Source organism: Python bivittatus, unplaced genomic scaffold (genome assembly GCF_059951505.1).
Source record: "Python bivittatus isolate LINGU-HERP-01145 unplaced genomic scaffold, Pbiv_v1 ctg000470_np1212, whole genome shotgun sequence".
Taxonomy (NCBI): Eukaryota; Metazoa; Chordata; class Lepidosauria; order Squamata; family Pythonidae; genus Python; species Python bivittatus.
The window spans coordinates 2,902,984-2,917,557 of record NW_028277065.1 but is presented as its reverse complement, the minus strand read 5'-3'; the positions used below and the strand labels follow the sequence as shown (position 1 = coordinate 2,917,557).

The 14,574-nt window shown below is 38.0% G+C and overlaps 2 protein-coding genes across 2 annotated transcripts; both read right to left on the bottom strand.

Moving 5' to 3' along the window:
* Positions 1-3,050: 3,050 nt before the first annotated feature.
* Positions 3,051-3,992, bottom strand: LOC112543083 (olfactory receptor 12D1-like). Its single transcript, XM_025177232.2, has one exon. The coding sequence runs from the start codon at positions 3,990-3,992 to the stop codon at positions 3,051-3,053; it is 942 nt and encodes a 313-aa protein (XP_025033000.2).
* A 6,163-nt stretch (positions 3,993-10,155) lies between these two features.
* LOC107326752 (olfactory receptor 12D3-like) lies at positions 10,156-13,544 on the bottom strand. Its single transcript, XM_088143094.1, has 3 exons — positions 13,526-13,544; positions 12,060-12,981; positions 10,156-10,264 (listed from the first exon to the last, which is right to left on the bottom strand). Exons 1-3 carry the CDS (start codon positions 13,542-13,544, stop codon positions 10,156-10,158), a joined length of 1,050 nt encoding a protein of 349 aa, XP_087999220.1.
* Positions 13,545-14,574: the final 1,030 nt, after the last annotated feature.

Below are 14,574 nucleotides of genomic sequence, written 5' to 3'. Positions count from 1 at the left end.
AATGGGGTGGCAGTGGCAGTTATCTGTGCTCTGAGAACCGCACACAGTACACTTCTGCTCCATGAGCTGCATTGGTTTCCAGTTTTCTTCCGGGTCAAATTCAAGGTGCTGTCTTTGACTTTTATTTGAGGGACTGACTCTTCCCAATCATGTTTGCCGCTCCCATCAGGTCCAGCAGAAGGGACACATTGTGGGTCCCGTCTGTTAAGGAGTTGCATTTGCTGGGATCCAGGAGATGGGCCTTTTCTGCTGTGCCCCCCTTCCCATGGATTACAACCCCCTGAGGTGAGACTGGCCCCATCCTTGGCAGCCTTCTAGAAGTCCCTCAAAACATGGCTTTGTTTACAGGCTTGGGGTCTAATGGAAATCGAGAATTGCTGAGATGGCTGCAGTGTTTGTAATACCAGAGATGCTCTTTTAGTCTTTCTTTAAAACACTGTTGATACCTTTTACTGTGGAATGTTTTAATGTTTCTTTTTTGTTGTTATTTTTTATTCTACACTGCCCAGAGTCATGTTTATGAGATAGATGGCTATATAAATGTGAAGAATGAATGAATGAATGAATGAATGAATGAATGAATGAATGAATGAATCAGAAATTAATTAATATTGAAAAATGCATTTGTATCTCTACTCGCTTCGTTGTTATTAGTGGTGCCCCTGTTTTCTCTGATTCTAATGTAGAGGGGGAAAAATACTTTTTGATATGAGGATCAGAAATGGAACAGCAATGCAGCAATCAGAAAATGATGATCATAAACCAGAATCATCCCGGAGGCATCTAGAGGGTATGTATGTTAGAGAGACAAACTTCAAAGGCATTTGCAGAGGTTTGATTTTCTCTCCTTTTTCAATGGTTATAGACTGTCCCAGCTGGAAAGATTCCAAGCAGTATACAATGCAAAGTATGTAAAATGAATAGAACATTACATCAAGAAGTGAAATGGCCAATAAAATCTTCATCCAGGCCCTAAGGAGTTCAGAGAAAAAATGTCCTAAATGTCTTCCCTAATTGCAGAGGCTTAAGGGACATTTGTACCTATCGGCTGGCCTTCAGTGCAAACTGCAGGGTCTCCTATTGAAAAGGCTGTCCATGCCCTCTTACCTCCTTTGTGGCTGGAACTCTCGGCAAGTGTCCTGTAGAGAAAAAGCCCTGACCAACAGTCATGTTTAGCAAGACAGTCCATAATACAACCCAGTGCCATGCTGCTGATTGCTTTATGGATAATGATGTCTACTTGGTCTCCAGCAAACCTCAATGCATTGGCTGGGGCTGCTAAGGGTTATACTAAAGTAATTTCAGGAGGAGCATGATTTCTGCACCTATACAGTTTGAGCACACAATAGGGTTTACCCATGTTGAGGTAAGTTTCAGCTATACCCAGAAAACTAAACAGAAAACATGAACAAGATGAAAACCAGTAGGGTTTTTTTTACCGCCAACATTGTTCATCTGACCATTCATACATTCTCTTTCTTTCCCTGCCCCCGCCCTGTTAAATAATTCAGAGTATATTGCCCTTTGACTTCCAAGAGTTAATGTTTTCCCAGACTCATAGCTATTTGAGTCCCATGGATTCCAGTGGAAACAAGAACAGTCCCTACTAAACCTCTGCTATTAAAGGCAATATGGAATAAAACTATTAGCTGGACACTATTCTTCACTATTTCTTTGATTTCTGAAGGCAGCTCAGGGATATCCACCCAAATTTAGTAAGGAACAACTTCTCACAATAAATGCATGTTTATCTAAAATAGGCGAAATTGAAATTCAATTCTAGGCATGGAGGAGGGAAGCATTTAGACTATGAAAGCATATTTAGACACATTATGTTCATTACAAAGACAAGAAGGTTGGTTTCTGATTTACATTTGAGATGAATCAGTTACGAAAGATATTTTAAAATTGGAGTAAAATAGCATTCAGCTTTCGACCCATATTTAAAAGAAATGAACTGAGAATCATATTTACATATATGGAATTAAGTCAAGAAAATTAAATGTAAAGTGGAAAAATAGTGCCTTTTCTGATGTATGTATGGAATACTTGTGTAAGGAAATAGTTGCATACTTTTTAAAAATATTGGGGAAAACGTAGACTTTTTTTTTTATGACTTTATCTCAAATGTTTTCCATTACTATTCTTTTTTTCTAAAGGAGAAGGATGCAGTTAGTCAGCATTAATATAGAATTTCACATCAAGCAAGGTTTAAAATATTTCTCTACTATAACTCAGCAGGAATGTCAAAGGAGCTAATATACTTTTAAAAGTGACACTAGTTTAAATATTCTTATGAAATAAAAGAACTTATCTCTAAGGAATAATAATAGTTCCTCCACATTTATTTTCCTTATATCACTGCTTTAGTTTATAATACTGCAACAACATGTATAGAGAAATGGTTGGCTACATCTACCATTTGAATAAACATTAATGAATATAGTCAGCTTTGTTTATTCTATTTATTTATTTATTTAGCAAATTTATACAGCTGCCCATCTCACCAAAGCAACTCTGGGAGGTATACAACAATCAGATAAAAAGGGAAATATAAAAAGAACAGAAAAATATTTAAAAAACACATTAACAAATACCATAAAATATTTATTAATTAGCAAATTTATAATATGTAAAAATGCCAGTTTGGGTATACCTATAAATGCCACATTTGGAAGTGAACAATCATGAATGGAGTCTATTTCCAGTGTTTTGTTACTCCAAAGAGTGAAAATCTTTCTGTGCAGAATCTTTTGCAATGTTTTTGAAATTTTCTTTATTCCTAAGTTAATAAACATGTAGCTCTAAAATGGGGGTAAGTGCTAAATTAATCTTAAAAAAAAATAAATCAATAAGTTTGCCAAGGAATTGTTAATAAAAGCTTTAGGCTCCTGCAGAGATTCGAAAGAACTGGAGATGGACCTTGAGATGGACATGAAAAAAATGGAGGGAGAGGATAGAATGAGTTTTCTTAGATTAACAGATTCAACCCATAAAATGCTTTGACGATATTCATTTTCATTTCTTTTCTTTTTCAGCCATAGAGATATTTAGGCCCTTTCAAAATGGAGATTTTTATAAACAAACTTTCTTATAGCCAATTTAACTTCTTGATTCCTAAGTGTGTAGATCAGGGGATTTAGAACTGGAGTGATTATGCTGTATAACACAGAAATGATCATATCTTTCTCAGCAGAATCACTAGCAGAAGCAAGCATGTAGTTGGATAGTACTGGAATATAGAAGATTGCCACAACACTCAGATGGGATGCACAGGTGGAGAAGGCTTTCCAACGGTTCTGCCATGACTGGACTTTAAGGAAGAGGAAGGAGAGGATGTAAAAATAGGAGAGAAGAGAGAAAAAGAAGGGACTGAAAGCAATGCATCCACTGATGAGATTCAGCAAGATGAAGTTGAGGGCTGTGCTACTGCAAGCTAATTTGAGTAGGGGCTTGATGTCACAAAAATAGTGTGGGACAAGATTAGGACCACAGAACCATAGCTGAGAGGTCACCACTGTGTGCATCAAAGCATGAAAGAAGCCAGCAGCCCACGTTGCCCCAGCTAGTGTAACACAAGCCCATTTATTCATGATGAGAGTATAACGCAGAGGATTGCAGATAGCTACATAACGATCATATGCCATGACGCCCAGCAGCACAGCCTCACTACTGCCCAGGAAGTGGAAGAAGTGCAGCTGAGTGAGGCAGCCGATAAAGGAGATAGACTGATGCTCTATAAGGAGGCCACTTAGCACTGTTGGCACAGTCACTGTAGAGTAGCATATATCCAAACAAGAAAGGTTTCCCAGAAAAAAATACATGGGGGTGCGGAGACGAGGCTCAGCCAGGGTGACTGCCACAATGGCCCCATTTCCTAATAAACAGGCTACATAGAACAGCAGGAAAAGTGTGAAGAGAACCTGTTGCAGCCTGTGGTCCTTGGTTAGACCCAGCAGAATGAATTCAGACACTTCTGTCCAGTTCTTCATCTCTGCTAATAGGGGGGGAAAAAAGTGTATTAGTTGAGAAAACCTCACACTGCTAGATATGTCCTAATAAAGCCATTTTTCAGACACCATTTATTATTCTATCATGAATCTTGTATTTAAATTCAGTTCATACAAATACTTCATGCTTTCATATCTTACCGTTAGATTTGTAATTTCCAGGAATAGACACGTAATAGACATTTGGACCTTGACAAATGGAGGCAGGGTGGGGGAGGGGCAAGAAAAGTGGAAAATATGAGTTAATATGCCATTATTTGGAACTAAACATACACATTAAACTGAACATAATAGATATGATGAATCAATTCACATAATGCCAAATGAGCAAGGGTTACCTGCTTGGTTTCTCTTTAACCTTTCTTGTGTGTTAAAGAGAAAGAAGTTGGAAGGTTTTGTTTTATCCAGATGTATTCATCCTCAGAACTGTGAGGTGAAATCAAAGAAAGCACAAACTGATAAAGGCAGAGAGAGAGAAAAAGAAAGTGAGAAAGGCAGAGACAGAATGTCTCTCAAGGTAACAAGGAAAAAAAAAGTAGTCTCAAGAGAAAAATAATAGAATGTGATTCATAATGCTGAAATAAGTAACAAAAGATAAATAACAATTTTCTAACTTATGTGAAGACGACAATGCTGTAGAAAGAAAGAGACCAGCCTTTGGTATTTGAATAAATCAGGACCATTTTATTATTTCTATTTTATTCAGAGAGCAGCAATAAGATACCTATAATGGGAAAAAAAACCATATCTGGATTTAGTAACATTTACTAGTAGAAGTAAACCTCTGCAGTCCAGTGCGTAGAGTTAATATAAAGTTGCTTTTCACCTCTGAGGAAGAGAAATGGCACCCTGAATTTTGTGCCATAGGTCGAAAACCTCTAAATGTGTGTTAAATTCAGCATACTTTGAGCTTCCTTTCCCCTCTTCAGGTACAGGCTACCAGAGTCCAAGGCACTTCATTTCATTTCCTTTTATCAAAGCAGTGAACGTTGTTCTTCTGGGCAACAGATGCGACTTATACACAAACTTGATTCAGAGCTCATTCATTGCCAGTACACTGACCCTGAGTGTTCTCACAACATTTATGACTGGACAACACTGAACAATTATCAAATGCAATTCTGCTCACCTGCTTCCCTCTCAACCACTGTCCGATCATGATGCACAAACCAGGATAGTTAATGGGTTCTATTTGAGCCCTCATGTTGCATAAACCCAGTTGTTGCAAAACATATTGTCCAAACTCAGGAAGCCAACTGCACTGTCATAACCTCAGAAGAGATGGTTTATCTTCAGTTAGCTTCCATTGCTCAATCTGGAAGGAAAGTATAGGTCAGATAGCAATTTCCTTGTGGAAATTTTCTATCCAATTAAGTAAGAATGTTAACTGAAGAGTTGCCTAAATGCTAGGATACCAACTAGGTGCATTTAGATGGGATACTGGAAATAAAGCCTCATATCAGAATGTGTCCTGGATGTTTTGTAGCTTGCATTCTGTGCTTGGTTTATAAAATATTGTTTGCTGCCATTAGGGAAAAAATGAGGAATTGATGAAGCAAAGTGCTCATGTGGGGATAAACTTGTTCAATTTGAAGCTGTAAACAATTTGTTCATCTAATTAATAAAGCAGAGAGATATTTGGTTTGGTGTGGTTTGGTTTGGTAAAGGCTAAGGGTATTTTTTCTTCAAAGCATTATAATAGTGCACAATCTCTTCTCCTTTGACAATGAAATCAGGAGAGACTGTAACACTTTATATCTGATGTGGGCTCTACTAATGTCTTTGGTATTTTTAAGAAGATTCAATAGCTGAATAGTAATCATTGTGGATCTGCTGAAGCACTTGCCCATGGCCATTGTACTGGCCAAATTGGAAATTTTAATTAGAACAGAAACAAAACCACTCACATAGTGTTATTGGAGAAACATCTTTTTTCAGCATCATCCCAGGCCTGTATAGACCCAGCAGAATGAATTCAGACACCTCGGTCCAGTTCGTCATCTCTGTAAATAAGAATGAAAGGTGGACAGGTGGTCAGCTGCTCTGTAAGGAAACAGAAAGCTTCAGTGCTCGATATGAAAATGGGAAGTCACGTTCTGGAAGGCTTTTGCATTCAGACATGAATCACTTATTTATATTAATTCTATAGAAAAAAAATTATGCTTTCATTATAATTTCCAAATAGTTATGTGAAGGAATAGACATGTATAACAGTTTGATGTTTCTAATGTTCTGGACTTTCAAACATTAATTGGTGAAAATACGATTAGATATTATACTCTTGTTTGGAATTATACTGTACATTGGAAGCATGGAAAATGACAGTCAGAAGCAAGAGAAAAAAATGAGTGAAAACTGAGCAAGAATAAGCCTGATTGTTAGATCAGCATTTTTTTTTCTTCCTGTGGACCCCAGCGAAGGAGTTTAAAGGCTTTCATTTACTTGCCCTGGATCCTGAGTTAGACTGACTCAAAACTAATATATAGAAATCAATTTCAGGCAGCATGATTAATTTAGGGAGTTAATCGATCTACAGTAATTATGCGTCAGGCTCACTCATTCTCCTTCTTTCCATGGTAAATTATAGTTTGTTTCAATTTTGTAAACTAGAATTTAATAAACTGTAAACTGCTGGCAAGACACTATCCCAACAAACATGAAAGTAGACATTTCTAAGAGGGACAATATTTAGGCAAACCAGTTGCTTCCTTTACAATTGGTGGAGTCTTATTCTTACTCTTATTTCAAATTTTGCATTCATGATTTGCTGAGGTTATGCATTTATGAGTTTATGAGTTGCCTCTCTTTGGCATACAAAGAAGATGATAAGGACTTTAATAAAATTATTTTTATAGCCCATTACAAAGATCAGAAGATGCCCCCAACTAGTTTTGCAATCATTCTTCACAACATATCTGTCACTTCTTGTAGTTCTGGGATAAAAAGGGTGACACTTTATTTCCAAACTCTTGGTGACAGCTTATGGTATAACATGCATGAAGGGATATCCTTCCAACAATTTTCAGTAGATCCTAGAGATGAATTATTGGATGACACTTAAAGGAAGGAGTACTGATTGGATTAGGTTATAATATCCATGTCCCATCTTTCCCTCCAGGACACAAGGCAACGTAAATCTGCAGATCTTCCCTTTCTTAGCTATGCAGTTCCAGACGGTCTGCATACAGGGAAGGGCACATGAGACATGCTCATGGTAACTATGATTCATGAACATGAAGAACAGGTAGAATTTGGGGGGGGGGGACATCTGCCCCTTCAGCTCATACCTGGATAGGTTGTGGTCCTTTGTATATAAAAAGTCATTCCCAGACCTTCAGTTAAGCCTGATCAAAACATTTCCTTTACTCATATATAAGCAGAAGATGCTGCAGCCATTCCCCACAGAATCTTTTTAAGGATACTCATTTAGCAGAGCCACCCCCCCCCCCCAAGTTACTTCATGTGGGAAAAAGTTTCAGGAGATTTGATTCTTGGGACATAGATATGCTATAATGGTTTTGAAAATATAACCGATTAAACCTAGGGGAGAAAAATGATGATTAAACTGCTCAGGTAAGGGAGATAAAGGAAAAATGCTATGGATCTGCATGGAAGCAAATTGATGTATCTTCCAGGATGGCTATTGATGGAGTATGGATGCCCTCTGCTAGCATTCCAGTCTCTCCCCAAAGCTTTGGGAAATAATAAGGGTGAGGGAGGGGTGAAAGAGGATGAGTTGTATACAAACATTTATTTCAGGAACAGTAGCTTCTAACAGACTGCCAGAATGGCCCCATTTCCTAATAGGCTACATAGAACAGCAGGAAAAGTGAAAAGAGAAGCTGTTGCAAACTGAGGTCCTTTGTCTGACCCAGGAGAATGGATTTGAAATTCAGTTCATTAGAAACTGAAAAAAAAGAAGGAAGGAAGGAAGGAAGGAAGGAAGGAAGGAAGGAAGGAAGGAAGGAAGGAAGGAAGGAAGGAAGGAAGGAGAGGGAGAGGGAGAGGGAGAGGGAGATTGGAAAGAAAGAAAGAAAGAAAGAAAGAAAGAAAGAAAGAAAGAAAGAAAGAAAGAAAGAAAGAAAGAAAGAAAAAAAGAAAGAAAGAAAGAAAGAAAAAAAGAAAGAAAGAAAGAAAGAAAGAAAGAAAGAAAGAATCCACACAGCTCAAAAGACATTGGGCAGGAAGCAAGTAGTTAAAACTATAAATGCAATAGTAGAATAAATACAAATTAAAAAAAAATAGGAAGAAATCCACAGTAAGAATTCAGTTGGCATTGAAAAAGACATTTATCTATACTGTTTTCTTGTTATGAGTGCCTCTGTTTGTCTGATGTCATTGTTTGGAAAAAGAAAAAGAAAAAGAGCCGTTTCATATGAGGATCAGAATCATCTCTGTTCTCAGGGAAGAAAAAGGAAGAAAGAAGAAAAAGAGACAACAGTGTAGCAATCAGAAAATGCTGATCATAAATCAGTATCAAACTGGAGGCACCTATAGAGTATGTATGTTACAGAGACAAACTTCAAAGGCAGAGGTTTTATTTTTCCCTCCCTTTTCAATGGTAATAGATTGTCCTAGCTGGAGAGATTCCAAGCAGTATACAAAACAAAGTAAGTAAAATCAATAGAACATTTCATCAAGAAGTGAAATGGCCTATAAATATCTTCATCCAGGCCCTAAAGAGTTAAGAAAAAAAAATGTCCTAAATGTCTTCCCAAATTGCAGAGGCTTAAGGGACATTTGTACCTAAGGGCTAGCCTTCAGTGCAAACTGCAGGGTCTCCTATTGAAAAGGCTGTCCATGCCCTCTTACCTCCTTTGTGGCTGGAACTCTAGGCAAGTGTTCTGCAGAGAAAAAGACCTGACCAACAGTCATGTTTAGCAAGACGGTCCCTAATACAACCCAGTGCCATGCTGCTGAGGGCTTTATGGATAATGAAGTGTACTTGGTCTCCAGCAAACCTCAATGCATTGGCTGGGGCTGCTTAGGGTTATACTAAAGTAATTTCAGGAGGATATTGATTTCTGTACCTATACAGTTTCATCACACAATAGGGTTTACCCATGTTGAGGTAAGCTTCAGATATCCCCAGAAAACTAAGCAGAGAACAGGAACAAGATGAAAACCAGTGTTTTTTTTTATGGCAAATATTGTTCATCCAACCATTCTATCTTCCCCTTTCCTTTAAAGAATTCAGAGTATATTGCTGATTGACTTCCACGAGTTAATGTTTTCCCAAACTCATAGCTATTTGAGTCCCATGGATTCCAGTGGAAACAAGAACAATCCCTACTAAACCTCTGCTATTAAAGGCAATATGGAATAAAACTATTAGCTGGACACTATTCTTCAGTATTTCTTCAATTTCTGAAGGCAACTCCACCCAAATTTAGTAAGGAACAACTTCTCACAATAAATGCATGTGTATGTAAAATAGGTGAAATGAAAATTCATTTCTAGGCATGCAGGAGGGAAGCATTTAGACTATGAAAGCATATTTAGACACATTATGTTCATTACAAAGACAAGAAGGTTGGTTTCTGATTTACATTTATGATGAATCAGTTAGGAAAGGTATTTTAAAATTGGAGTAAAATAACCTTCAGTTTTCGACCCATATTTAAAAGAAATGAACTGAGAATCATATTTACATATATCGAATTAAGTGCAGAAAATTAAACATAAAGTGGAAAAATACTGCCTTTTCTGATGTATGTATGGAATAGTTGTGTAAGGAAATAGTTGCATATTTCTTTAAAATATTGGGGAAAACTTAGACTTTTGTTTTCTTTCTATGACTATCTCAAATATTTTTTTTCCATTAGTTTTTGTTTTCTTCTAAAGGAAAAAGATGCAGGTATCTCAACATTGATATGGAATTTCACATGAAGCAAGGTTGAAAATGTCTCTCCACTGTTCCTGAGCAGGAATTTCAAAGCAGCTAAAATATTTTTTAAAAAATTCACTACTTTAAATCTTCTTCTCGTTCTGAGATACAAGAACTTATTGATAAAGAATAGTAATAGATCCTCCACACTGATTTTTTCTTATACCACTGCTATAGTTTATAGTACTGCATCCAAATGTGTAGAGATATGGTTGGATACATCTACCATTTTAATAAAAATTAATATATATACTCAGCTTAACTGGAAAATGCTAGTATGGGGATAAGTATAAATTCCACATTTGGAAGTAAACAATCATGAATGGAGTATATTTCCAGCACTTTGTTACTCCAAAAAGTGAAAATCATTTTGTTCAGAATCTTTTGCAATGTTTTTTTTTTTTTTAATTTATTGCTAAGTTTATAAATACAAAGGTCTAAAGTGGGGCTAACTTCCAAATTAATCTTTAAACAATCTGTAAAAAATAACTTAACAAGCTTGCCAAAGAAATGTGAATAATGGTTCACAGTCCTGTAGAGATTTGAAAGGACTGGAGATGGACCGTGAGTGACTCTAACATGATATCAGTGGAAGGAGAGCATAGAATGAGTTTTCTTAGATTAACAGATTCAACCCATAAAATGGTTCGACAATATTCATCATCATTTCTTTTCTTTTTCAGCCGTAAAGATATTTAGGCCCTTTCAAAATGGAGTTTTTTATTTACAGTCTTTTTTTATAGCCAGTTTAACTTCTTGATTCCTCAGTGTGTATATCGGGGTGGGGGGGGGAAGAGTAGTTTTTAACATATCACAAAACTGGTGCAGACTCTTAAAGCATACATGAAGCTTGAAAAATTTCTAAAATTCCATATATTTGGAATAATTTGGTATAACAATCTGTATTGTTTTTCCCCGCTTGGGGAGGTGGGGTAGAGCTGGTGCAGTGTGTGAAGGGGCTGCCACTGTGGCCTGACTCCTCACCCCCCAGGTTGCTGTGCAACTAAGGGCCAGACTGTGTGAGGTGGGGTTGAAGTTCTGCTGTGAGGGCTTGGGACAAGTGTGGAATGTTTGGTTTTGGTCTTGTGGTATTTGTGGTGGATGAAGGATTTGGTGTACCGGTAAGTGACTGCATGAGTAGATGAGGGAGGCAAAATGGATACCTTGCCTAGGAATGGGAAGGACAGAGTGAGGGGATCATGGGGGAAATGAAAGGACAGTCTGGAATATAAACACTGCGTTGGGCAGAGGGAGATATGGCAAGATCCCGGGGTGGGTCACTCTCAGGATCGGTGGGCTTCCTGTTTGAGAGGAATTCTGCCATCCAGCCCAAGGATCTACTTTCCAGGCCAGGTTACTGGATCTTCAGTGGCTGTAGGATTTGATTGCTGCTGCTGAATGCCAGGTCAGTCTGCTATAAATCTATCCTCATCCATTAACTGTGAGATGCTACAATCCTTGTAGGAGCATAGGGTTGGTTACATTGGCCTATGCCAGAAAACTGATTAAGCCAGACAGGTTCCAAAGGAAGGATGGGGTGTTCCCTGAAAGTCTGGTGGCATCTTGGTTGAGGCCTTCATCACAGCCTGGAATAGGGAGGTTGCAGAGGCCTTAGACTGGATTGCTCCTATGTGGCTCTTGTCCCTGTGCTGATCTCTTATACACTTTGTTCTTTGAGGAGCTCCGGGAGACGAAGATGTGCCTGGAACCTTGAAATTTAAGATTTTGGTATCAAAGATGCTAATTGTTCTACTGTGCATTATTTTATTAAGTTCCTTGGAATCCCACATAATATTCATCATCATCATCATCATCATCATCATCATCATCATCATCATCATCATCATCACCATTTTTGGTTTCTCATGCACAATTTTTGCGTGCATGTGATTTTCTTTCTAACTGTCCCATATATAGAAGCAAGTAGAATTGAAGCCTATCTGATTGCAGAGTAATTTTCTACGATGAAAGATATTTGTTTCATGAGTTATCCAGAGAATACTTTGGTCCTCAGTAATCACAGCAAAATGGGGACTGTGAAGAAGTGTATTGTATTTAAATATGTTTAACCACACAAAGCAATTAAAGTGCTCTGAAGATACTCATCACCATTTCTTATCTTCTCCAAAAGTAGAACTATTCAGGTCCTTTTAAATAGGGCATTTTGAGTTAGAATCTTCCTTATAGCAGATCTGACGTCTTCATTCCTCAAACAGTAAATCAGAGGATTTAAAGCTGGTGTAACCACAGTGTATAACAAAGAGGTGATTAGGTCTTTCTTAGAAGAGCCACTGGCAGAAGCAAGCACGTAGTTGGACAGTACTGGAACATAGAAGATTGCCACAACAGTCAGGTGAGATGCACAAGTGGAGAAGGCTTTCCAACGGTTCTGCCATGACTGGACTTTAAGGAAGAGGAAGGAGATGATGTAAAAATAGGAGAGAAGAGTAAAAAAAAGCATACAGATAGCAATTGAACCAGTGACAAGATTCAGCAGGATAAAATTGAGTGTGGTACTACTGCATGCTAACATGAGGAGGGGTTTGATGTCACAAAAAAGGTTTGAGACAAATTTAGGACCACAGAAACATAGCTGAGAGGTCACCACTGTGTGCATCAAGGCATAAAAGAAGCCAATGGCCCAAGTAGCCCCAGCCAGCATAACACAAGCCCATTTATTCATGATGACAGTATAACGCAGTGGATTACATATAGCCACATAGCGGTCACATGCCATGACCCCCAGAAGCACAGCCTCACTACAGCCCAGGAAGTGGAAGAAGTGCAGCTGAGTGAGGCAGCCGATAAAGGAGATAGACTGATGCTCTATAAGGAAGCCCGTTAGCACTGTTGGCACAGTTGCTGTAGAGTAGCATATATCCAAACAAGAAAGGTTTCCCAGAAAAAAGTACATGGGGGTGTGGAGACGAGGCTCAGCCAGGGTGACTGCCAGAATGGTCCCATTTCCTAATAAACAGGCTACATAGAACAGCAAGAAAAGTGTGAAGAGAACCTGTTGCAGCCTGTGGTCCTTGGTTAGACCCATGAGAATGAATTCAGACACCTCTGTCCAGTTCTTCGTCTCTGTAAATAAGAATGAAAGGTGGACAGGTGGTCAGCTGCTGTGTAAGGAAACGGAAGGCTTCAGTGCTCAATATGAAAATGGGAAGTCACATTCTGGAAGGCTTTTGCATTCAGACATGAATCAATTATTTATATTCATTCTATAGAAAAAAAATGCTTTCATTATTATTTCCAAATGATTATGTCAAGGAACGCACGTGTTAAACAGTTTGATGTTTCTAATGTTCTGAACTTTCAAACATTAATTGAAAAATGCTATTAAATATCATAATGTTGTTTGGAATTATAGGTTGAAAGCATGGAAAATGACACTCAGAAGCAAGAGAAAAGAATGAGTGAAAACTGAGCAAGAATAAGCCTGATTTTTAGATCAGCATTTTTTTTTTCTTCCTGCGGATCACAGGGAAGGAGTTTATAGGCTCTCATTTACTTGCTCTGGATCCTGAGTTAGACTTAGTCAGAACTAATATATGGAAATCAATTTCAGGCAGCATGATTAATTGAGGGAGTTAATTGATCTACCGTAAGTATGCCTGAGGCTCACTCATTCTCCTTCTTTCCATGGTAACTAATAGTTTATCCATTCGTTTCAGATTTATCAAACTGTAAACTGCTGGCAAGACACTAGCCCAGCAAAAATGAAAATAGACATTTCTAAGAGGGACAATATTTAGGCAAATCAATTGCTTCCTTTACTATTGGTGGAGTCTTATTCTTACTCTTATTTCAAATTTTGCAGTCATGATTAGCTGAGTTTATGCATCAGTTTATGAGTTGCCTCTCTCTGGCATACAAAGAAGATTATTAAGACTTTAATAAAATTATTTTTATAGCCCATTTTAAAGATCAGAAGATTAAACTGTGAATGGGATAGTGAGATCCAAATGCCAAGGTCTGTATGGCAATCTTATATTTCCATAATGTCTAAGAAAGGGCACTGGCTGCATTTAAATGCAGCATTAGAAACCATTCAAATACAGGAATTTGGTTCACCTAGGTAGATGTAATGTCCCCAACTAGTTTTGCAATCACTCCTCACAAAATTATCTGTGACCTCTTGTAGTTCTGGGATAAAAAGGGTGACACTTAATTTCCAAACTCTTGGTAACAGCTTATGGTATAACATGCATGAAGGTATATCCTTCCAACAATTTTCAGTAGATCATAGGGATGAATTATCAGATGAAAATTAAAGGAAGGAGTATTGATTGATTGATTAGTTTATAATATCCATGTCCCATCTTTCCCTCCAGGACACATGGCAACGTAAATCTGCAGATCTTCCCTTTCTTAGCCTTGCAGTTCCAGACGGTCTGCATAAAGGGAAGGGCACGTGAGACATGCTCATGGCAACTATGATTTGATGAACATGAGGAACAGGTAGAATTGTTGGGGGGGGGGGGAATTGTCCCTTCAGCTCCTACCTGGACAGGTTGTGGTCCTTTGTACATAAAAAGTCATTCCCAGATCTTCAGTTAAGCCTCATCAAAACATTTCCTTTACTCCTATATAAGCAGAAGATGCTGCAGCCATTCCCCACAGAATCCTTTTAAGGATACTCATTTAGCAGAGCTACTTTGTTTTTTCACCCAA

Coding starts and splice junctions, on each gene's coding strand:
- LOC107326752 (XM_088143094.1), bottom strand. Junction 10,265..12,059: donor AGGAAGATTCTAACTCAAAA/TGCCCTATTTAA, acceptor TCTGAACAAAAT/GATTTTCACTTTTTGGAGTA.
- LOC112543083 (XM_025177232.2), bottom strand. CDS start 3,992: ATGAAGAACTGGACAGAAGTGTCTGAATTCATTCTGCTGGGTCTAACC.